Genomic DNA, 23,692 nt, shown 5'->3' on the forward strand with positions numbered 1-23,692 from the left:
CTCATTGAAGTTGTCAAAAATCATGTCAAACAAAATTTTTGGATCACTCCACACTATAAGATGAGAAAAATGTTTTCTCTGAACCATGTACAATTTCAAATACAACCCCTGCATCTTGGCATGCAAGACATCTCATGCATCATTCTTCTTAGTGTAGCCTTTAATCCATCTACCGTTTTTTTAGCTAAAAAGACCCCCACATATTGTAATATCTCCCCTATGTGCCATCATTTTTTAGCTAGATAAAGCATTCTTGTGGTAGCTTCTATCCTACGTACACAGTGGTTCTCCCCTATCCATGCATTAACCGCAGTGGTTTTGCATGTTTTCTTTAGTAATTGAATTATGGTTTATTCCATGGCTCTGGTACCAAATCAATCTGGAACAAAAGGATTTGTTGTTACGAGCAATACCAAGTTGGTTCATTCATTGTGGCTTTTTGACGTGCTTAATCATGACGTGCAAAAAGATTGAAGAGGCATGACGCATTTACTTTGATCTTCAATCTTGGTAAGGTTGGTTCCAGAAATTAGTATGCATACTTATTTTCTGCTAAAATCACATTTCTTTTGTTGTAAAGTGGGTAGGTTTGTAGCCCGTTTAATTGGTCGAATTGTCACTTGATTTAGTTTGAATAAATGTATGATATAAACCCTTGTTTAACTATGGTTCATACTTACATTATAATATCAAAATAACAAACGTCCTTGATCAGAAAACACAATCGGTAAGTTAATACTCTGAAAAGATATGGTTCTGTAAAAATAAGTATTGGTAGAAATAAACCATTATACATTTCACATGCCTATACTTTATGTTGTACAAAAGTTATGATTTATGAAAATTTTCCTTTCTTCACATGCCCAAAGTTATTAATAAAGTATCTTTCAACTAGGAATAAATGCAATAAATAATAAAAATAACATTTATATGATTCAACTCTGTAATTAACCAAACATCTGCAAGTAAGGATAGCTGCAGGAATTCCAATATCCATAATGTATGACTGACACCATCAATCACAAAAATTTCCGATACACAAGATCTTTACCAATTCTTACTAAAATTACCAAAACTGAGCAACAAAACTAACAGAAATAAAATAATAAAAAGCATAAGATTAAGTTTTCAGTATCCAAAAATGGAAGATAAGATGCTGCAAAACTGCCACACTAGTCGTCTGCAAAAGTAGTCTTTTTCCCTGAAAATGGCAAAAAGTTCAAATAATCAGAAAATGAGAAAAAGGTACTGAAGCAAAAAATAATATTTACTCTAGTCATGGTTCTGCAAGCAGTAGTTGTTCAATGTATGGAAAGCTCCTTAAAATTTTAAAACAAATATTTTAACAATGTTATGTAATCCTTTTAATTGAAAAGCAGCATCAAAAAAACAAAATTGGCAAAAAATGTGTGAAAGAGGAAAAGGAAAGATACCTTCAGAAGCAAAGCTTGGTTTATTGAATCCTCCACGACCACCTCTTCCTCCTCGACCACCTCTACCGCCACTATCCCTTCCACCAAATCGACCTCCACCTCTTCCACCACTCCTACCACCAAATCCACCGCTTCTTCCACCTCCACCAAATCGACCACCACCACTCCTTCCACCTCCACCTCTACCACCAGAACCTTGACTATCTCTAGGTTTTGCTTCATCCACTGACAACTGATAACCATCAAGTTCACTTTCATGAAGTTCAAGAGCTTTGCTGAAGCTATCAGAATCTTTGAAGTCCATGTATGCAAACCTGTGAACAATCCAAGAAGTAAGTAAAGTTTTCAACTGTGAACAGTCCGTGAGTAAGTAAAGTTTTCAATGTAGCATTAGGAGAAACATTGGAATGCCAATGGAATTTTGCAAAGAAACATACCCCTTAGAATAACCAGATTCAAAATCTTTTGGGATTGACACCCTTGTAGGTTCCCCACAAGTACCACCAAAATGCTCCATCAATTTAGCTCTTATCTGAAAATACATAACAAAATCAAGTCAAGCAAAAATAATCAAATGATAAACATGAGGGCACATAATCATTGTGCATGAGCCAAGAGGGGGAAATAAAATCACCTCATCCTCTCCAAGATTCTTATCAAAACCCCTGACAAATACTGTTTGAGACTGGCCTCTTCCACCACTTTGGGCTGAGTAGTTACTGCAATAATATTAAAAATACAAGGAATAATGGAATCAAAACATGAGGTATAAATGTAATTAAAAGAAATTTTAATTGTATAGAGTAATTACCTATTATTATTAGGAGTAAATGCACCCCTCTCCCGAGCTAAATCAAGTCGGACAGCACGTTGCAACAGTTCTTGCCCATTCATCTCAAGGGCCTATTATTAAACATGCAAACAATCATATAAACAAGTATAACACATGAATTCAGAAACAAATTACTAGGAAGCAATCAATTAGAGTTTAAAACATATCCATAAAGTTGTAAATATGCAAATAGCTTACGCTTTGGGCTGCCTCTGCAGATGCAAACTCAACATGTCCAAAGCCTTTAAACCTTCCCTCCTCATCCGAAGAAAAACGTACATCAACAACCTCTCCGCAGTCTTGGAAGAACTTTTCTCTGAATAATTTCAGTTAGATAAATAATACAAAAAAAACAATAACTAAAAATCACATGAGTGAGAAACACAAGTACATGTCAGAACGTTGCACACTGAAGGACAGGTTCCCAACAAATAATGTCTTTGAGCCACTGTTCTCGATTGGTGTAGCTGGGGTATTAGGCTGCAAAGTCAAAAAATCAAGTCATATACATCCTTGACTTAAATTATCTTCAGTGCAAAAAAAATAAAAATAAATCAGCATGGATAAATTAACTACAGCTTTTTTCCCAGATTTGCCAGCATCAACCATCTCCACGTCCTTGATCTGTTTCAAAATGAATATGGATTATTATTGTTATTACAAAAAACAAAAAAAAACACCAAACTAAAATTAAAATCAAAGTTACGCAAACAGAACAAAGTATATGGTGACCTTTTTCTGAGGTGTTTTCGATGGTTCATCCTCACTCTCCTCCTCACTCTCGTCGGAGTCGGAACCATCCTTGTCAACATTCATCTTATCCTGTCATTGACGCATATTCCCATTGTATTCAATAACACAATAACATAACATCTGAATAAAAACTATCAATTGACGCAGTATTTTAGTTTATTTAACAAATACCATAACCATATTTAGATTTCATTTCAATATAGGTACATGCTACTACATTTTTTTTGAAGACCTACATGCTACTACATTTGTAGTTATAAAATAAAGAACAATACCTCGTCATCAGACGAATCACTCTCCGATTCACTAACCTCTTTCTTAGCAGCCACAGGCTTCTTGTCTTCGTCAGAGCTGCTATCATCATCTTCATCGTCAGAATCTGAGCTATCTTTCTTACTCTTTTTTGCAACAGCTGCAGGCTTAGACACGGGCTTTGCATCCTATACAGTGGAGCATAAGTTAGAACATCAAAGCATTATAAATGAATACTTGCATCTTCTAACCTTCTAGTAGAAAGGTAGCATAGAAGCGACATTTAAATATTACTGTTCTTATGGTTTAACTCACTTCATCTTCATCGGATTCTTCATCAGATTCTTCATCAGAAGAACTTGCAGCTTTCTTTGTGGGTGCACTCACATTTTTAGAGGCTTTTGCTGCAGGTTTCTGAGCCAAGGAAAAAATATATATTTAATGGGCATTTTAAAAAACAGAATAAAAGTTGTCAATACACAAATATAAATTAAGATTCATCGTGTAATTAACTTCAAAATGTCCAATACCTTATCTTCTTCATCAGAAGATTCAGAGTCTTCATCGGAAGACTCAGTATCAGCTTTCTTTGCGGGTACACTCCCATTCTTGGAAGGAACAGCTTTTGCAGCAGGTTTCTGAACAATGAAAAATAATCAAATTAAAAAAGGCAATTTAAAAAAACCAAACAAAAAGGTGGGAACACAATGATACAAAATTAAGGGTATTATCATAATGCGATAGACTTCAAAATGTCTAAATACCTCATCTTCCTCATCTTCATCAGAAGATTCATCAGTATCTTCTTCATCAGAAGCAGCTTTCTTTGCGGGTGCACTCCCATTTTTAGATGGAACAGCTTTAGCTGCAGGTTTCTGAACCATAAAAAAACATGTAAGTGAGTTATAGAGGGAGTTTTAATAAACAAAACAAAAAGTTGGCAACGCATTGTTTTTGCTATAAATTAAAGGTATCATGAAATAAACTAAAGGGAATTATCATCATGCAATAAACTTCAAAATGTCTATTACCTTGTCTTCATCAGAAGATTCTTCAGAATCTTCTTCTTCAGAAGTATCAACTTTCTTTGCAGGTGCACTCCCATTTTTAGATGGAACAGCTTTAGATACGGGTTTCTGAACCATAAAAAAAGTGAATTATAGAGGCCATTTTAAAAAACAGAACAATAGGTTGTCAAAACAGTGTTTTAAGATATAAATCAAAGAAATATCATGCAATAAACTTCTAGATGTCTCTTTAATGTTTAAGATGTAAATAAAAGGAATATATGCAATAAACTCCAAGATGTCTCTTCAAATTTGCTGCACTCACTTTCACTTCTTCCTCGTCGGAAGAGGAGCTGTCAGAGTCAGATTCCTCTGAAGTGGTCTCTGGCTGGGCTTTCTTCACATTCCCTTTTTTAGCTGGGGTCTTCTTTGAAGGAGCGGGAGCTTTTACAACAGGTTGCTGAGACCACGTAAAATTAACATGACATAAATCAATAAGATAACAATGACAAACAAATACATGATCAGTACACCATTTGAAATGCATTAAAGCATATGCAGTGAAATATAATACCTCATCCTCAGATTCAGAGGATTCCTCCGAACTACTTTCCTCCTTCTTGACTACCTTCAAGGCCTTTTGCTTGGCGGCAACCTCTTCTACCTTTTGCTTCTTTGCACTCACTGCCTTGACTTCTTCCTCAGCCTGCCTCTTGCCTATATCAAAGTCAAGATAGCCCAATAAGAACCAACATCAGAACATAAGAAGTATCCAGAGAAAAAAAAATCACTTTACATAACATTAGTTCAACCAATCAACAACTCTATAACATAGAGTAGCATGGCCAGCATCAAAACATCAAATAAAATTGAAGAACCACCAAGCTTTAGGTTTTATGGTAAAATCAGTTCGACCCTATATAATCAACATCAGAACAACTCTATAACATAAAAGTACAAGTAATCACCATCAGTTTGACCAATCAACAGCTATATTAACATTAACACACAATACATGTAGAACCTAACTTCATAACAAATCATAATCATATAAATATCTCAATGGACAGAAAAAATAATTGGCACTCAAAACTCAGCATGAATCAAAACTAATGAAATTCAACTAAAACAAAGTAAAAACAATATCTTTAAAAAACGAAGTTTCAAAAATCACTTAAAAAACTCGGAACAAAAAAATCATATAGACGACTCTGTGAGCTAAAAAAATTAGTCACTTAAAAAGTTAAAACACATGAATCAAAAACAATAAAATTCAAATTAAACCAGGTAAAAATATCATCTTTAATCAAAACCAACACTTCAAAGCTAAAACCCATGAACGAAATCATATAAAATTCAAATCAAAAACAGTAAAAAAAAATCATCTTTAAGCAAAAAATCGAAGCAGAAAAGTAAAGGTGGTACCTTTCTTTCCAGACTTCACTGGAGAAACAACAACAGGAGCAGCATCAACCTACGAACAAATCAAAAACAAACAAAAATCAGCAAATTACAACAACAAACAACAACAAAACACTAAATTAACAAGAGATTGATAAAAAAGCATACTTTGGTAGCGGATTTCTTGCTTGATTTAGGCATAATGAACAGAAGAGAGGAATGAGAAATTGGGGGATGCGGCGGAAGCTGTTCAAAACCCTGCGGCTGAGAGAGAATTAGGGTTTTGGAAATAGCACAGAGAGAGTGAGGAGGAATTGTGAGAAGGGAGAGTTGGGTTTTATATACGAAAAGAAAGGGGTTAGGGTTTTGGGCTTGAGGTTTCGGCACACAAACAGCACGTGTGAATGATGCTGTGCGTTTTGCTATTATTAGGTTTTCTTGCCAAGATATTTTTCTCTCTCATCTCATCTATCTGCTTTTCAATTTCACAAACAAATCGTGTAAAATATTGTGTTTTTTTACATGAAAATTCTCTCAATTTTTGTAATAATAAAAAGAGTTAAATATATTTTTGATCTCAATAAATATACCAACTTTCGTTTTAGTCCTTCTGAAAATTTCATTCAACTTTTTAGTCTTTTAAAAAAAATTCATTTTCACTTTTGATCCCTCCTTTAAAATAAACTCGTATGTATAATTCATATTTTTGAATAAAATTTTTCAGAAAAATTCATAATATTATAAGAAACACTCTAAAAAAAATTAGAATTTTTTAACAAAACATGAATTTAATATGAATTTTTATATTTTGAAGGTTTAAATTTCATATTTAATTTATGTTTTGTTAAAAAAATCTAATTTTTTTAGGAAACTTTTTTACAACATTATACACATATCTGCACAACTTCATTAAAAAATACTAAAATTAACTTAAAAGTATGGATTAAATATTTTATAAAGACTGAAAGTTGAAGTAAAATTTTAGAGAGACTAAAACGAAAAGTTAGTGCATTTATAGGGACTAAAACATATTAACCCTAATAAAAACAACCCGAATTTGACCCTTTATATAAATTATTTAATTTAATTCAATAGTCGTGTTTTATTAATATTTATATTTTTATATGAAAAGACATGAGTTTTGATAGTCTGTCGGTTTAGCTCAATTGGTATGAACAATGCATAATATATACAAGATTCGGGGTTCAAACCCCGGTCACTGTAACGCCCACTTTCGTTTAATTATTTATTTAATCGAGTTTAGGCGATTATATTATATTTTTATAATATATATGTTAGTTTTGTTGAATTAAGGTGATTTAAGTTGATTTGGATAATTTGATGTGTTTTGATGATTTGATAAGATTATAAGACTTATTTTATTGTTAAATAAAATAAGATTTGATAAGAAAATAAAAATATTTAGTTGAGGGCTATTTTGAGATTTTAGAGAGTTTTGGGGAAGAAAGTGAGATGAGATAAGATATTAGGAAGAGGTATATAAGAGATAGACCTAGTTTTAGAAAAACATTATTGTACGTACGTTTTTGGAGAAAAAGCCAAGAGAATAGAGAACCAAGAGGAGGGCTGCGATTTTCTTCATACAAGGTAAGGGTGAGACTAATAATTCAGTAATGTTAATTGTTGTAATTCTGATGATTAATTGACAAAGTTAGGGTTGATTTAGAAAAGTTTTGGAATTAGGTCAAATCCCTAAAATTGATGATCAAACGGTAAAACTGAGTTAGATTGATGTAGAAACCGTCCTATAGCCTTAGAATATGTTTAGGATGAATTATGGGATTGAAACTAAGCTTAGAACTTTGTTAGATGATGATTTTCGTGTAGAAAGTGCAATCTGTCCGAGCCAAAATTCATCGCTCACCATTGCGAACTATGATTCTCGCCTCGCGAGTGATGAACTTCATCGCTCGCCAGACGAGCCTTAACCTTTCGCCTCGCGAGTTACTTGGTGTAGCTCGCCACGGCGAACAACCATACTCGCCATAGCGAACTTGACCAGAGTGCTTGACATTTTCTAAGTTTTTGACTTTTGAGTTGAACCTTAGATGCCTTTGAGTACCTTTAGGTGCCTACTATTGATTAAGGAATGATTTGGAATGAGATTGAACCTGGAACAACCTTAGTTGGGAAGCTGGCTTGTACTCGCCATGGCGAGCAGATGCTCTCGCTTCGTGAGCACTTCCAGAATTGAGTGTTTTAGTGGATTGTGAGACCTGAGTTGTTTGGATTGGTTAGAAAGGAACTTTAGGTACATAGTGTGACCTATTAAAGATAATGATTATGAACTGTGAAGCTTTATGAATTGTCAAATGATTATGAAGTGAATTATGGATTGAATTATACTCACTTGAATTGTTGTTGAATGATCAAGAAACTATTGAGAATGATTTGTTATTTAAGTTGATGTGATTTGATTATGCTGCAATTGTTATTTAACTAAGTTGCATGATTATGAATAAGTTGATGATGAACTCCAAATTATTGGAAGTATAAGTGATAAGTTGATCAAGGTGTTTTGTTGTTAAATTCCATGCATTAGCATTCATTGAGTTTTGTCCTCACCATGATTAGGAGCTTTGTCCTCCGCACGATGAAAGTATATTAATACTTATGATGACGATTGGTACCACATGCATATAAGAGTCTAAGTTGCATTGTCGCATTTGTCGAGTTTAAAGTTGTTTATGCTATTGATAAAGATTGAAGTTGTGATTATGTGATAAATGTTTATCAAAGATGCTATGTTGATTTAGACTGATTAAGATGTTGATTATGATTTGAAATTACATTGATTAATGTTATTGTGTTATGAAATCTCACCCCTTTTGCTTAAAAATGTTGCTCTTCGTATGAGTAACTTGCAGGTGATCGTGCTTAGTGTGCAGTTGCTATTTGTGAGTGGCCTTGCCTCACTATGTCGTCTAGGTCGCTCTGATACGTAACGGGATGGGGTGTTTGTTATGCATGCTTCATTCTCTTACGTGACTACTATGTTATTTTTATAATGTTATGGATTGACTGTTGAAATAATTTGATGGGGCCTACTTGCCAAAACGTTTTATGGATTATGAAATAATTTCCGCTGCAATGTTTAAGCTATTTGGTTAAATTGTTATTTAACTGGTTTGGATTATGTTAAATGTGATATCCGGTTTATTTATGCTGTTTACTCTGATAATTGTTTAAGAAATTTTCATATTGGAAAAATGGGTGTTACAGTCACCACCAAAAAAGTATTTTTGCTTCTAATTTTACATTTTCGCTTAAAATTCTCTTTTTACCATTATATTCTTCGGTATTAATCTCATAACTTTATTTTTCAAATAATTAGATAAAATCTACAAATTCTACTATTTTACTTTAATCTCATGATAACTTTATTTTTTAAATAATTAGATAAAATCTACAATTTCTACCACTTTCCCTTCATGAATAAAATAGGAAAAAAATAACATGTTAATATCCCGTTTTGACATTGGTAAAAAATGTTAGGTTTTTTTCATCTTCTTCTCCTCATATTCATTTTAATATCATCTCCATCAACCTTCAACAACAAGAATCTCAAATAAAATTCAGAAAAAAATTTAACTTTTTTGAATTAAAACTAACGGAAATGACCAAAATGTGTAACAGATAGAAGTTAAAGGACCAAAATAAATCAAATTTTAATTAAGGGACCAAAGTGATACCACCTAAATAGTTAAGTGATCAAAAATGCAATTTAGCTAAGATAAATAAGAAATTAAAGAAATAATTTACGTTTTTTAAGGGAAAATGATTTATACAATCAAAATTATTAAAAAGAATAGTTGTTTGATGGATAATAACAAAATGATATTTTTTTTAAGGAGTAATTACATGATACTTAAATGTCGTAAAAGTTAGAATAGTTGGGTGAATCAAACCAACTGGATTTTTTTTTGGAAAGAGAGAGAGAAACAGAGGGAAAAAAGAAATAGAGAAAACGAGCAAACATCCTCATGATGAAGCAGACGTTCGAAGAGAGGATCCTCTAAGATCATCCTTAAAAAGGCATCAATATTAGAGAAACAAACAAACCCTTCTAAAAAATATTTATAATAAAAATCACAAAGATTTAATTAAATTTTGTTTGTATTCAACGTTTGCTGCCTTTCTTTTTGTTCTTGTTCCAAGTTGTCCCCACTCTGCATCCTTACACATTCTTCATTTTTGCACCCTTTTTCCCTTTCTACGCCGTAATTAATAAATTCCTATATCAATGCTTTTATCTTTTTTTATGAAACAATGTATGAAATTAGAATGAAACCAACACTTAAAACTATGTTCAATTGAAGAAGATGGAATTGAGATTTTGAATTTCTATGATTTTGAGAGAGAAAAGAGATATAAGTAAAAGACTTGTGTAATTTTAATGATGAAGGTAACTAACTTTTATCACATGGTTCTATACTTTAAGTATTTTACCATCATATTAGTGTATAATGGAAACATTACTATAACTTAGGGTTTTTAATGTTTTTACTTTACGAAGGATTGGCTTTGTTGGAGTTCCATGCAAGAATAACATGTGATCCTCATTTTGCTTTGGAAAATTGGAATCCAAGAATAACATGGTTTGATTTTTTTAACGAATTCACAACATGATCAAATATTTATTAAGGCTGATACTTACTTTCTCACATACAATTAAAACCACTTTTCCAGATAATTGAAACATAGGCATGATAGAAATTCCTAAATTATCATCTAAAGGAACCACTTTTACCTAGAAATTTTAGAATTTCACCACATACCCAAACCTGTCATTAGTAGATTAAATGGATAGGCCTAACCCTATCTTATTAAGGGAGAAAGAATAAAGTTCATATGCAATGTTTATAAAGTAGACAATAATAACCTTGTAGCATATTCATATGTTCGGTCAAAACAGTTAAGTATGTCACACTCCATAGAATTCATGAAAGTATTAAAACAAAGGTTCATCTTAAAACCATAACCAATATGTGTTTAATTAATTAGAATTATTTTTTAACAATTCAGGAAGCGGGGTAGAGGACATGATTGAGGCTATAAAGGTTTTGTTGTTGAGGTGGACGTTGACTCGATTGAGCTTGCCGACTTGCTTGTTTTATGAATGGAGTTGGAACCCAAAAAAGTGTCTTCTAAGGTAGGGGGCCTGTTTTCTTTTCGGCGGTATGGGTGGTAAGCTTGGGTATGTTGTTGTTTGTTTTGTTTTGACAGGTAGTATATGTCAGCCTCATTGTTGTTGTTTGGTGCCGTATGATTGATGTTTGTTGGGTGCTTGGGTATGTTCTTGTTGTTTTTTGTCGCGAGCTTTTGTGCGCCTTGCAACTTCTCGATGAGAATAAAATTTGTTGATAAAGAAAAAAGCTGTTTAATTACTCATGGTAACTAAAGACAAATTACAAAAGAAATAAAACATACTCTAAGAGCAAATGTTGACGAGAGACTCCTCCGTTGGTGTTCCCAATGCTTGCATTCCTCTTGAACTGCTAAGTTTTGAATGAGAAATTGTGAACGATAACTCTTGTATTTACATGCAAGACTCTTGTATTTATAGGCAAGTCTCTAGTTGGGATTGTGTTGATTTTTTTTAGCTTTTTTCCATAAGCTCACCCCGTCCCGCGTAGTAGACATGCACCACGCGTGAGTGCTAAAAATAGTGTTTTTCGACACTGTTTCACACACTTGGGGTGCATGGCAGCACACCCAGTCCGTGTAACTTAAACTTTTAGTGAGTTTTTTTTGTTGCCCTTTTTTTCTCTCCGTATTTTTGAGTGTTTTCTTCCTCCAAACTTGTCTTGTGACTTTGGACATAATTTTCCCAACCTGTAATGTTTTCAGAGGCCTCTTGAATCTTCATTCCATGTCTTTCCAATTTTTCAGGAGGCGTCTTACTTTGTCGAATTATTTTTCAATAGAATACTTACAAAACACCTAAGAATTGTTTGGTCTAGGCAAAACTAGAACTACACGACTCTATATGAAAAGATTATAAAATGTCCATTAAACCATGAAAAATGATTAGACTTAATTTACATTAACCTAGATTGAACGTAAGTAAACTGAATTTACACTAACCTCTTATATACATACGTAAACTAAATCTACATTAACCTAAATTGAACATAAGTAAACTTAATTTACATTAACCTAGATTGAATGTAAGTAAACTTAATTTACATTAACCTAGATTAAACGTAAGTAAACTGAATTTACAAACTTAATTTACATTAACCTAGATTGAACGTAAGTAAACTGAATTTACATTAACATTGAACATAAGTAAACTTAATTTACATTAACCTAGATTGAACGTAAGTAAACTGAATTTAATTACACCAACCTCTTATATACATACGTAAACTAAATTTACATTAACCTAAATTGAACATAAGTAAACTTAATTTACATTAACCTAGATTGAATGTAAATAAACTGAATTTACACTAACCCCTTTTATATACACACACATGAACTTAATTTACACTAACCTCTCACTTAAAATCAAATTGACAGGCATATCTCATACCAAAACAAACAATAAACAAATAGAAACTCATCGAAAATGAAATTCATGAAATTCACTAACCTTTATGAATATCGTACAAATTAATAACAAAGATGTTGATTCAGATATTGGTTGCACATCTATAGTGATTTGTGGATGAAAGGGGGTAAGGGTTCAAGATGAGTTTTTAAAAATTTACATGAAGAGGGCAATTTTGATATTACTGTAAAATTTTAAATAAATTTGGGTGTAACTTGTTTTTTTTAGGTGTGATTAACACCAGTCTAATTTTAATCGAAATCAAATTAATTTTCATCAAAATTTAATAAAAACAATGATTTTTTAATGGAGAAAACTTAGGTACAATTACTTAGGTGCTTTTCGCATGGTTCTTACCTTAAAATACAAGAATAAAAAAAGAACCTAAGAAATTGTACCTAAATTTTGTCTTTTATTAATTTATATGGAGCAGCGGAACAAGAAAATTAGAGCAATCTACTATTTCAAATGTGGGAGTCTATCCGCGCGTGTTAGAGTGTAGTTACATTGCCCTTCTCACGCGCAAGCGAACTGAGTTTTCTTCACAAAACCAAACATTTGTTCGACACTTCCAAAGCTTTACTCTCGTAGCAGCAGCCGCTATAACAATTATCTTCATTCATTCATTCCAACAACTTCTACTAAATCCTCATTTTTCTCCTACATTGCCGGTAACTCCCCGTCTAGTTGTTTTGTTTTGTTTTGAGTTGTAAGGGTTTTTAACTTTTAAAATCTCAAACTGTTTATGGCTTTTATTCAAAATTCAACTTTTATTCATTTCCCATAACTGTCGTCTTTGAATGATTTAATTTGAGCTAAACTTTTCTTCTTTTTGTTGATTTGAGCTGCATTCTGTTTGTTTATGTACTGTACCAAGCTTTATTTTCAGTTTGGTAAAAATTGCGGATCTTGAAAATTGTTTCATGAAATATGCTTAAAACATCATAAGTTGTTTGATTTTAACGCTGATTCTCACTGATTTTTGTGACTGTATATAAAAGGTTTAGATTTCATTACGTGTTAATTTTATTTTAAACTTTTTTTTTTTTTTTTTGGTTATATTGGCCTAGTGGCCACACATGATTAAGCTGCTTTTTGAAAAATTTGTAATTTGCAATGTATTTAAACACTCATGCTATAAGTGCTCATCCAAACAAGGCTTTAAGTCTTTTCTGCAGTGCTTTATATGCTATAGCTACTGATTCAGTTTCCTGATGTAGGTTTAGGGTTTCTTCTGCCACACCACACACATTGAAGATGGCAACAACATCTATTTCTAGCTTGCAAGTTGCAATGTCAAGATCATGCATTCCTTCATCACAAAAGTTTGCCAATGTGAGTAATGTGGTTCTTGGTGCCAAGTCCAAGGCGGGATCTTGGAATAAACTTGCAAGTGCTTGTCATGTTGCATCAGTGCAGCCCTTCCAACGGAGCTTTACATCATCATCTGTGAAATCTGTCAAAATTGCGACAAAAGCAATGTCTGAGTCTAGCGAAACAAGTCCAATTTCAGGATTGCCAATTAATTTGAAAGGTTATTTTCCATTTTTTTATGCTCGCTTTAATTATTAGGTTTTTACTTGCATATGGCTCAATGACGTTTAACTACTGACATGTTATATTTCTGGGAACTTAACCTTATTCCCCATTAACTACCAATTTTTGCACAGCATATCGCCATAGGCTATTTAGTGCAAAAAGCTGTAAAATAGCACCTATAGGGGTGCTAGAACACTTTTGTATAGTGAAATTTGAACAAACCACTATTTTGTACAATCTGTGATGACAACACTGATACAAAATATATAATGCTAACTAATATCCAGATTTATCTTTTGTTGATAAAAATTCAGCTAAATTTAGCGAGCGTTCTTTCATATTCACTGTCAATTTATTTTCCCATCTTGCCCTGGATATTGCTGTCTTTGACTATTGAGAACTAGCGATTTACTGAAAATAGCGTTATTTGCAGGTAAAAGAGCGTTTATTGCTGGTGTGGCTGATGATAATGGATACGGATGGGCAATTGCAAAATCTCTTGCTGCAGCTGGAGCTGAAATTCTTCTTGGCACATGGGTTCCTGTAAGTCAATAAAAATTCACTTGGCTATCTGACTGCTGACATTTTGAATCCTTCCTGCTGTGTATGCATTCCACTCCTTTTGTAGTGATACATTTATTAACTGTGAACCATTTTTGTAGGCTCTGAATATTTTCGAGTCCAGCTTACGACGTGGAAAATTTGACGAATCACGAGTGTATGACATTAACTACTGCTATTGATTTTGTTTGTTAGACCATGCAATGTATCATTTTGCTAATAAGAAACATTTTTTTTCCCTTCAGATTACCTGATGGTTCGTTAATGGATATTACCAAAGTTTATCCTTTGGATGCTGTTTTTGACAATCTTGAGGATGTTCCAGAAGATGTAAACAATAGATGCCTCATTTCATTTTTTTAAATAAAGACATGAAGTACATGTATGGCATAATTTTTTCCTCATACTGATTTTTTATATTGGGAAATTTGTTTAGATAAAAACAAACAAGCGCTATGCTGGATCCAGCAAATGGACAGTTCAGGTATATAATTTTTTTTATTCTTGGTCAAAATGCTCTTTTGGCCACTGTCATGAGTATTATACTTATGGGAGAACTGAAATAGTGTATTACAAGTTTAGGTGAAATTTGTAATTAGTTATTTTTCTGCTAGATATTGATTTCAGCAGACTTTTATAGGCTTTAATTTAATGGGACTGGGACCATGGTGCTAGTCTGGTGTCACATCCTATATTGGTTATTGATATCTAGAACCATGTAGACAAGAGCCCCAAAAACTCACTTAAGAAACAACTTTCTTCCATCTTTTCAATTGAATGATAAACAGTGAATTAGAAATGTATTTTAATACATTCCTCCTCATACTTTTTAGTTGCTCTTAAATGTTGATGCGCCACTTTCTTATATATTGCAACTGTATTTTAAGGCTAAAATGTAATAAATTTGATATTTGATTTATGAGTAGTTGCATTGAAATAATTTGTTTTATACCACGTTGGGCTTTATAACAGTTTTCAAGTCTTGACTATGAATTTTACACAACACCTTCAACTACTCGTCTTCAAGCCCAAATCTTTCCATTCTCAAGGAAGAGAGATGATTCGTTACTAAGTAATAAATGATTTTCATTTGGGTAATTAAGCATAGGGTATTTTCTTTCCGGGTTTTGAAGAATCCATGAACTCTAATGAAATATTAATCTTAGTGTTGCTTATAAATATGAACCGGTTCTCGAGCTCTTTTGGCTATCTACTGAATCCATAAGACTAGCCTTGCTATATATCTTATGTTTGTCACTCACTTTTCAGGAAGTTGCTGAATCCGTTAAGGAAGACTTTGGCAGCATAGACATCCTTGTCCACTCTCTTGCCAATGGACCAGAGGTACCGTAAATAGAGTATTAAGCATCCGAGTTTCTTTATGACTTTGTACTCCAGCTTTATTAAGCAATTAACTTTGTTATAGGTGACCAAACCACTGCTGGAGACATCTCGGAAAGGATATCTTGCTGCAATATCTGCATCTAGTTACTCCTATGTTTCTTTACTCAAGCATTTTCTTCCAATCATTAACCCAGGCATGTACCTTATCTAATAATGCTTCCATTCTATTGCTTTTGTTTGCGTAATCTTTATGAGGTTTGGGTAATCTTCACCTCTTGAGTTAGCTTTTGAGACTGAGTTAGGCTGGCCTAGTCAAATTCTAATACGGTGTTAGAGCCTGTTCTATGTCTGTTATTGGGCTAGTTACAAACTTCACACCCTACATGTCCAACCCTGGGTGTGACAGATATGTGTCGAGATCCTATGTTTTCTAGAGATATGGCCAAAGTATTTTTTATTAGCTTTGAGCAATCGTCACCCCTTGAGCTAGCTTTTGGGGTTGATTTAGTCCTAGTCAACAATCTAATTAACAAATTTTGTTTATCATTCTATCTTACCTGTCTGATGTATTTGTAGGTGGATCTTCAATTTCTCTCACATACATCGCATCAGAGAGGATCATTCCTGGGTATGTTGATTATGCTTATAAAGCCCTTATAATTCTATACAACATCAAATTTAAATTGACTGTATTTATGAACTAAATGATGATACAGATACGGTGGTGGCATGAGTTCTGCAAAAGCTGCATTAGAAAGTGATACACGAGTAAGCTTCAAACTTACCGTCTCACATTTATTTTTAATTGTTGGCTTCTTCCCTGTCACTGGGATTTTTAAATTACAGCTCAATTCATGATTTTTCAGGTGCTTGCTTTTGAAGCTGGTAGAAAGCGCAAAATTAGAGTCAACACTATATCTGCTGGTACCTTGTGACTTCTCTTTTTATCATGACTTAATTCCTTCCTACATTTAAATCAAATGAAGTGATATTTTACAGTTTTTTTTTTAATAGACACCTCATACATTTCGGTTGAAGTTAATTGTTGTTGTTTACATGTTCGTGAATTTAGTTCTTGTGGTTAACTCGTGTCTCTTGCTTCCAGGTCCACTAAGAAGTCGTGCTGCAAAAGCAATTGGATTCATTGATATGATGATTGATTACTCAATAGCCAATGCACCTCTACAGAAAGAGCTATCAGCAGGTAACATTTCCATCAGAATTGTTCCTTGGAACATAACTAGTTCACCTCAATCTTTTGATTATTTGCACAACTGAGTCAATTTTCATATGTAACAGAGGAGGTGGGCAACGCAGCTGCTTTCTTATCATCACCTTTAGCATCGGCTATCACAGGTACCGTTCTATATGTTGACAATGGTTTGAATGCTATGGGCGTTGGAGTTGACAGTCCTATATTTAGTGATCTGGACATTCCCAAGGAGCAGCATTAATTACCAAGTCTCACCCCAACTTAGACAGTGTAGTCTCCACTTAGAGTATTTGCTTTGCTTTTTTGTAGGCTATTTTTCTCAGATTTTGTCTTGTAGACTTTAGACCTTTCTATGTATCTGTTATATGCTCAGAAGAGCAGGTCATACAATCGTGAATGTAATAAAAATGTTAGATCTATGGTTTTATGGTCTAGATTGCATGACCGCGGAGTCCAAATTCTGTACATTGCTTGAAGTTTGAAAGAAATTAATCCCTTAGTAGGGTGGGAGAGACTTTTCATACTTCAAAGAGTTTAATGACTGATAATTGGTTGAGGAATTGAAGAAATGCTGCCCCCTATTTCATAATATTTAATTTTTAATAATGAAAATTTCATACATTTGATTGCTTGTGGTTTTCTTTTGGTTTCTGAGGGGTCAATAGGGAAGGATCATTGAAAAATAACATTACATGTATAAGGAGTAGACTTTGATTGACAAGTCGGTATTACAAATTTACATTCATGAAGCGACAGAAGTTTAACTGTCAAATTACTCATGTGCAAAAAAGAGGCACTTTACTCATGTCAAATTACTAAAATGATTAGTGGAAGCTTTGAATCAAGATTTTTGCTTGGGGTCCACCTTGAACATAAACAAACATACATTCAGAGCCAGGGTTTAAAACCTTGTGCCATTGTGGAAGTTCATATGTATTCTTCTCTCCAGTTGGAGACAGACCCCATACTGAGCCTGAGAGATTTTCAACCACCAACTTAAGATCTGAGACTGGCTTTGCAGAAGTGTTCTTGATTATCACCTTGTGTCGGTAATAAGTTGTTGTACCAACAGTCCATGAGCTGGAAATTGAGTGAAGGAAATCAACTGGTGCACCTGCAACAGCAACTTATCATTAAGATACAATGGAATATTTTTTTTTTTGTAATTGATACTTTCAGAAACTATAATGACACCATTTGGGACCATAACGGCTATTTACTCTATTGAATCTCACCTTGTGGTGTTTTAGGTGTTGGTTCTTTGTAGAGGTTTGTTTTCTTTGAGGGATTATTGTAAAGGTTTGTTGTACCTGTCAAACAATGTATGTCAGATTAGTAGAACAAAAGGTGCATGACTAGAAACTTCCAAAATCAAATCAAAATATAGACCCTTTTTCCTACTCACTTGGTGTTTTTTGCTGGGGCAGTGGCGATTCATTATATTTATGGTAGGAACCTGTGTCAAGCAAGTAAGAGAAGATTGATTGAAGTTTCATATAGAAAAAACTGACAAAAAGAGCAGATTATTACAGAATGTCGGTATTCCTATTCATTACTCACCTATATTGCCATATGAACTTTGCAGTTTAGCAAAGATGCCTACAAGAGGAGCAGATCCTGAGAGTGTAGGCTCACTCTGTTCATAATTGGACCTGTCATCAGTGTAGTCATCATTTCTATCTGGACCTCCCACAAGGCCTCCATGGATGACATTAGGATTTGGCTCAATACGGTTATACCATGCGTCGAATCCTTGTGCACAACCAACCTCAGAGTGAAGAGAAAAAACTGAAGCAATGGAAGAGCCTCTGTGGTGAACATGAATAGGATATTTTGGTCCATATCCAATCAAGTAGCTCATATCCTCCGGGTTTTTACCAAGGATATAATCAGCCTGTGTAAACCAAATTTCACAGTTTCAGTTATCCAAATTCTAGTAGTAAAATACTAAAATGTTTGGCTAGGGATAAGATAGTAATCCATTAGGGAAGGATGGAGCAACAAATTCCAATAGATACCTGTGACTTGACAAAATTGAGGAGCTCCTGAGGCTGAATTTGACCCTCAGGACAGTTGAGCTGTGCCTTTGCAGCTGACAGATAGTTTGAGTAAACGGCTAAAAGAAATGCAGCAGAGGAAGCATACTGCATATTGTTCCATTCGTGCAAGTATAACAAGCCACCTAGTAAAAGAAAAACACAATCAGAAATAAAATGATATGATTATACTTTTTTGTGACTGTTTCGTTGGAAAGGAGATCAAGTGATTGTTAAACTAAATTAATGTTTTATAGCAACTAACCTGGAGTTTTCTGGACATTGTAACCATCATTCTTTTGCAAACAGGCGCATGAAAAATAATCTGCTTTGGCCTGATATTGCTTTAGTGTTGATGCATATGGACCAGCTTTGCCTTCTAGTAATACCTGCAAATTAGATTTGACCATTTATTTTATTGCATGATTCTTTGAACCATAATTTGTAATATGCAGTAAAGAGTTTAAGCCACTGCATTGCTTAAAGCCTTAAACTAATTAACTTAACAAATTTTCCTGCAGATTGACCTTCTAAAAGTCTTATTAAAAAGAACCACAACACAACAAATGAGATATTTGTATCCTGTGAGAAACCAAATTACCTTTGATAGGAGGGTCTGGACACCAGCATATTTGTTGTCCCAAGAGAACTCTTTCACCGCCCATCCGGTTCCACCCATATACACCGCATTGTCCACGACGTACTTTAGGTAGTATTCATCACCAGTTGCTCGGTGCAGCCAGGCAGCAGCCCATAACAATTCATCCTTTACCAAAGAAGTCAATTTAGATGGATCGGATGCTAATAGGAGTAAAGAAATAATAGAGAAATGTTTACTCACTGAATAACCAGAAGAATCATAGAATTGCTTAGCAGAAGATATGGATTCGTCATATAGACCTCGGTACCTATCTGCGAATGTGAAGAGCTGCAACAGATAGAAGAATATCAATAACTCAATATTGAGTGTAAACTTTGATTAGATATATGCGGGAAATAGAGTGCATTATTAGTACTCCTCTGACCTGTTTTGCGTGTACTAGCAGAAGATTAGAGTAAGAAGAGTTGTATGGCCTGAAAGCTATGGCTGCAGAAGCCAATGCAGCTGCAGTTTCACCTGCAAGATCAGAGCCAGGGTGTTGTTCATCAATTTTGTAGGCAGTTCTTGAAGTAGTCATATCTTCGGCACGTTCCCAGCAGTAGTGATCAGAAGTTCCATCACCCACCTGAAATTTCTCAAATTTAATACACCAGAAGCACACTTAACATTCAACCACATTAACAATGCATTTGAAGAGCTGCTAATGATTAAAATAGCTTATGATATATCCGTAACCTGTTTCAAATTATTTTCATGATAAAGAAACAACTTATATAGATCTAGTCCGGATTTTATCCTTACTCCCTCCTTTAACACTCTAAGTACTTATTGAATAAGTGATTAACTTCCAAACTCCATCTAGGGCCTGTTTTTATGAGACTTATTTGAGCTCATCTACTATCTACTAGTATAAACACTTGCGACACTATTTAGTGGAGAGCTTATGGACACAACTTATGACATGTTTATAGTATTTTTTTTAGCATATTTCCTTAAGCTCTCTATGATAGCTTTTGAAAACAACTCATAACATATCTGAAAATAGTTTGACTTTATTTTATCTTTTGCTAAAAAATAGTTTATACATAAACACTTCTATGATAAGTGCTTAATTACACTGTTTACTCAAACAGGGTCCTAATTTGAATCTGTTCACCAAATTCTCCATGTATAATAAGCTGTTATTAAAACATGATTGTAGCAGAAAACATTTGTATACTATAATAATTAATAATAATAATTTTGGCAGATGAAAATTGTTGGCCAAAGACCAAACAATTAATAGAAGTTAGAACTAATGAATACTCTCTAGTTGCTGCACTTGTTTTACCTGTCCCCAAAGAACATTAGGCTGAGGATGTGCTTTGATGAAGTAATCAGTTCCCCACTTAATGGCCCATAATGTATGTCCCATTTGGTTTAAGCCTGTGATTTCCTTGCTAAACTCAATAGCCCCCCATGCAAGCATTGTGACACTGTAAGCCATTGGTAGCCCAAACTTCACATGATCACCTGCATCATAGTACCCTCCCACCAAGTCTACCTGTAACAAACACACAAAAATCCAATTTAGACAAACACTTATATGATATAAGTGCTTAACGAAGCCGTTTATCCAAACAAAGCCTCATTGAATCTCAGAAGAGTACTCACTCCTTGCTGAATTCCATCCTTGAGACCAGAATCAGCTCGCCATTTGACACGCTGTTGTTGCAGTGGTAATTTACCAGACCTTTGTGCTTCAAAGAACATCAAACTCTTGTCAAGAGCATCACCATAGTTGAAACCTAAAGGTACACTTCCAACTAAGCCAACAAGTACTACTGCCATAACCATGCACAAAGATATGTTTAAGTTCTTCATGATAGTTGGTTAATTACTTTGCAACCTGAATGGAATTCAGAAAATGTGACTAGTATAAAGTATGATTTGCCTTATGCATCATACATTGCTATCTATTTATAAGATTTTGTTATGTAATGTAACAAGCATATGAAAGAAATAAAGAGTATGTAAGTGTGTGGTAGCCATCACGTTGGGGTTGACATTAGGAAGTTAAAAGAGGTTCCCACGTTTTGACGTGCCAATGTGTAAACTGAATTCTCTATCGTGCATAATGTTTTTTGATTATCATAGTATAAATAAAGTCCATGTCAACATTCTTCAAAAAAAAAAAAAACATATTTTTTTATTTTCAATTTCAGGGAGCAAATTTAATAACTATTTTGATTTATTTGAATGTGTATCATAGTATGACAAAGATACACAATTTTAGAAGAAAGTAAGAGATTAATTTCTATACATCAACTGCGTAAAACTTTTTTATACGTATATTCAATCAAATCACACCATGTCACTTTTATAGATCAATTTCTAAAATATCTCTACAAATTTTATACATGATGCGATGATAAAACGAGTATAAAGAAAAGGGAATTTAAATTTAATTTAATATATAAGAATGAAAAAAAAAACATAAAAAAAAAACATTGCAGATTGGTGCTTCTGCTTTTGCCGGCAATAATAATAGGTAGGACAATATTTTAAAGGGGTCTAACTACTTGGCTTTTAACACTTCTGGGGAGTTTTTTTGTTTTGTTTTTGTTTTGAAGGGAACTTCTGGGTATTTAATTCTCATAAGTTTACTAGGTGAATATAGGTGCCTTTCTATTAATTGTCTCCCCAAAAAAGATAAATATACCATCTTTGCACATCAATATATGACATATTTCTAAAATAAATTGAAAAGGGGATTCTTTTTATTAATTAAAATTACACTAATTACTATTTTACAACCATCTACGAGAGGTTGTCAAAAAAAGAAAAGAAAAATCTACGAAAAAAATTCAAACTCTGTATTTTAAGTTCACAAAACTAAATTTTTACCACTCTACTATCACCTTATCTGTTTTTTCTTTTTTGACAATGAACACTTCAAGTGTATTATTTAATCAGAATATGACATTATTTAATTAGGTAATCGAATAAAATAAATGATTAAATATTACTATATATAACAAGGCGCCAAGTTGGTGTAAGGGTTTTTGAGGGGTCATAGAGGGAGTAGGGGTGAGTGAGGGGAGGTGGTTTGAAGAAGGGTTGACGAGAAGAGTTGATAACATGACCACAATCTCTTTCTAGAATGATTCTTGGCCAGGAGGCCCTTTGCGTTCTAGATTCTGCCGCCACTTTGATCTTTATGTTGATAGAAATATTTCAGTAGCATATATGTGGAGGTTAGTTTGGGGAGTTGAAGGTCAATGGTGGATGTGGAGGTGGAGGAGGAGACTCTTTGTTTGAGAAGAGGAGCAAGTTTTATTTTTGATTAAGTTGTTCTGAGGAGCAAGTTTTGTAGTGTTGTTCTTTGCTGAAATTTTTTTGTTGCAAAATAATATGACAGATAAATGGATTTGGAAACATGATACTCATGAAGGCTATTCGGTTAAAGGTGTTTACCATATTGTGAATCAAAATAAGCAGCAAGACCATGCCCCATTTACGGAGTTAATTTGGAACAAAACAATGTCTTTAAAGTGTCTCTTCTTGCGTGGAGAACTTTACATAAGAGGATTCCGAGACCAAAGGCAATTTGGCTCGTCGTGAGAGGTTGTTAATTCATGCTCTTTGTTGTGTTTTGGTGGTTGCAGGAAAGGAAGAACATACAAATCTTTTGTTCTGTTCTTCCGGTTGATGTCTGCATGAATGCCATTTGGTGGTTCTCATCTGTTCAGGAGTGATATTCATCATTATTTTTTAGGTGTTCCGGTTGTCTTGTCTTTGGGTCATTTGGAAGGAAAGAAACTTGCATATCTTTTCCAACAATGAATTGTATCTTGATCACTTTCTTGATAAGATTAAGCTTCATTCTTGGTGGTGGTTGAAAGCACAAAACCCAATTTATTTTGTTAAGGAGTGATATTCGTCATTGTTTTCAGATGTTCTGGTTGTCTTGTCTTTGAGTCATTTGAAAGGAGAGAAACTGACATATCTTTTCTAATAATGAATTGTCTATTGATCACTTTCTTGATAAGATTAAGCTTCATTCTTGGTGGTGGTTGAAAGCACAAAACCCAATTTATTTTCTGGATTTTAGCTCTTGGTGGTCTAACCCGACTATTTGTAATTTGTATGGGTTATTCCATA

At 33.8% G+C, this 23,692-nt stretch overlaps 3 protein-coding genes across 6 annotated transcripts; 1 reads left to right on the top strand and 2 right to left on the bottom strand.

Moving 5' to 3' along the window:
• Positions 1 to 907: 907 nt before the first annotated feature.
• Positions 908 to 6,022, bottom strand: LOC11446619 (nucleolin 1). Of its 4 annotated transcripts, none has more exons than XM_003607191.4 (18): positions 5,847 to 6,019; positions 5,703 to 5,751; positions 4,852 to 4,994; positions 4,603 to 4,737; positions 4,302 to 4,406; positions 4,035 to 4,145; positions 3,801 to 3,908; positions 3,586 to 3,684; positions 3,294 to 3,458; positions 2,998 to 3,087; positions 2,842 to 2,889; positions 2,657 to 2,745; positions 2,464 to 2,581; positions 2,245 to 2,336; positions 2,068 to 2,152; positions 1,871 to 1,965; positions 1,434 to 1,747; positions 908 to 1,201 (listed from the first exon to the last, which is right to left on the bottom strand). In XM_003607191.4, exons 1-18 carry the CDS (start codon positions 5,877 to 5,879, stop codon positions 1,173 to 1,175), a joined length of 1,908 nt encoding a protein of 635 aa, XP_003607239.1. In that variant the 5' UTR covers positions 5,880 to 6,019; the 3' UTR covers positions 908 to 1,172. The 4 variants fall into 4 exon arrangements, with proteins under 4 accessions (XP_003607239.1, XP_003607240.1, XP_039689032.1 ...); XM_003607192.4 differs by having other exon boundaries at positions 3,330 to 3,458; positions 5,847 to 6,017; XM_039833098.1 differs by lacking the exon at positions 4,302 to 4,406 and having other exon boundaries at positions 5,847 to 6,022.
• Positions 6,023 to 12,705: 6,683 nt separating this feature from the next.
• Positions 12,706 to 17,435, top strand: LOC11446620 (enoyl-[acyl-carrier-protein] reductase [NADH], chloroplastic). Its single transcript, XM_024781545.2, has 13 exons — positions 12,706 to 12,926; positions 13,476 to 13,789; positions 14,228 to 14,337; positions 14,457 to 14,512; positions 14,601 to 14,685; positions 14,792 to 14,839; positions 15,625 to 15,699; positions 15,782 to 15,893; positions 16,276 to 16,327; positions 16,416 to 16,467; positions 16,566 to 16,623; positions 16,805 to 16,903; positions 16,999 to 17,435. The coding sequence occupies exons 2-13, from the start codon at positions 13,513 to 13,515 to the stop codon at positions 17,151 to 17,153; spliced, it is 1,179 nt and encodes a 392-aa protein (XP_024637313.2). The 5' UTR covers positions 12,706 to 12,926; positions 13,476 to 13,512; the 3' UTR covers positions 17,154 to 17,435.
• A 152-nt stretch (positions 17,436 to 17,587) lies between these two features.
• On the bottom strand, positions 17,588 to 21,487 carry LOC11442830 (endoglucanase 5). Its single transcript, XM_024781544.2, has 11 exons — positions 21,203 to 21,487; positions 20,880 to 21,092; positions 19,974 to 20,174; positions 19,790 to 19,876; positions 19,550 to 19,714; positions 19,214 to 19,337; positions 18,931 to 19,094; positions 18,473 to 18,806; positions 18,318 to 18,368; positions 18,148 to 18,222; positions 17,588 to 18,026 (listed from the first exon to the last, which is right to left on the bottom strand). Exons 1-11 carry the CDS (start codon positions 21,410 to 21,412, stop codon positions 17,737 to 17,739), a joined length of 1,914 nt encoding a protein of 637 aa, XP_024637312.1. The 5' UTR covers positions 21,413 to 21,487; the 3' UTR covers positions 17,588 to 17,736.
• Positions 21,488 to 23,692: the final 2,205 nt, after the last annotated feature.

This window comes from Medicago truncatula, chromosome 4 (assembly GCF_003473485.1).
Source record: "Medicago truncatula cultivar Jemalong A17 chromosome 4, MtrunA17r5.0-ANR, whole genome shotgun sequence".
Classification (NCBI taxonomy): Eukaryota; Viridiplantae; Streptophyta; class Magnoliopsida; order Fabales; family Fabaceae; genus Medicago; species Medicago truncatula.

Bases quoted from the DNA above. Each gene is read 5' to 3' on its own strand.
- LOC11446620 (XM_024781545.2), top strand. From the start codon at position 13,513: ATGGCAACAACATCTATTTCTAGCTTGCAAGTTGCAATGTCAAGATCA. The intron at 14,338-14,456 runs GTAAGTCAATAA...CCATTTTTGTAG, and splicing joins TTCTTGGCACATGGGTTCCT to GCTCTGAATATTTTCGAGTC. The intron at 16,904-16,998 runs GTAACATTTCCA...CATATGTAACAG, and splicing joins ACAGAAAGAGCTATCAGCAG to AGGAGGTGGGCAACGCAGCT.
- LOC11446619 (XM_003607191.4), bottom strand. From the start codon at position 5,879: ATGCCTAAATCAAGCAAGAAATCCGCTACCAAA. The intron at 3,909-4,034 runs GTATTTAGACAT...TTCATTGTTCAG, and splicing joins ATGAAGATGAGGAAGATGAG to AAACCTGCTGCAAAAGCTGT. The intron at 3,088-3,293 runs GTATTGTTCTTT...CGTCAATGACAG, and splicing joins GTGATTCGTCTGATGACGAG to GATAAGATGAATGTTGACAA.
- LOC11442830 (XM_024781544.2), bottom strand. From the start codon at position 21,412: ATGAAGAACTTAAACATATCTTTGTGCATGGTTATGGCAGTAGTACTT. The intron at 21,093-21,202 runs GTGAGTACTCTT...TGTTTGTTACAG, and splicing joins AGGATGGAATTCAGCAAGGA to GTAGACTTGGTGGGAGGGTA. The intron at 19,338-19,549 runs GTAATTTGGTTT...TCTAATTTGCAG, and splicing joins TCCAGACCCTCCTATCAAAG to GTATTACTAGAAGGCAAAGC.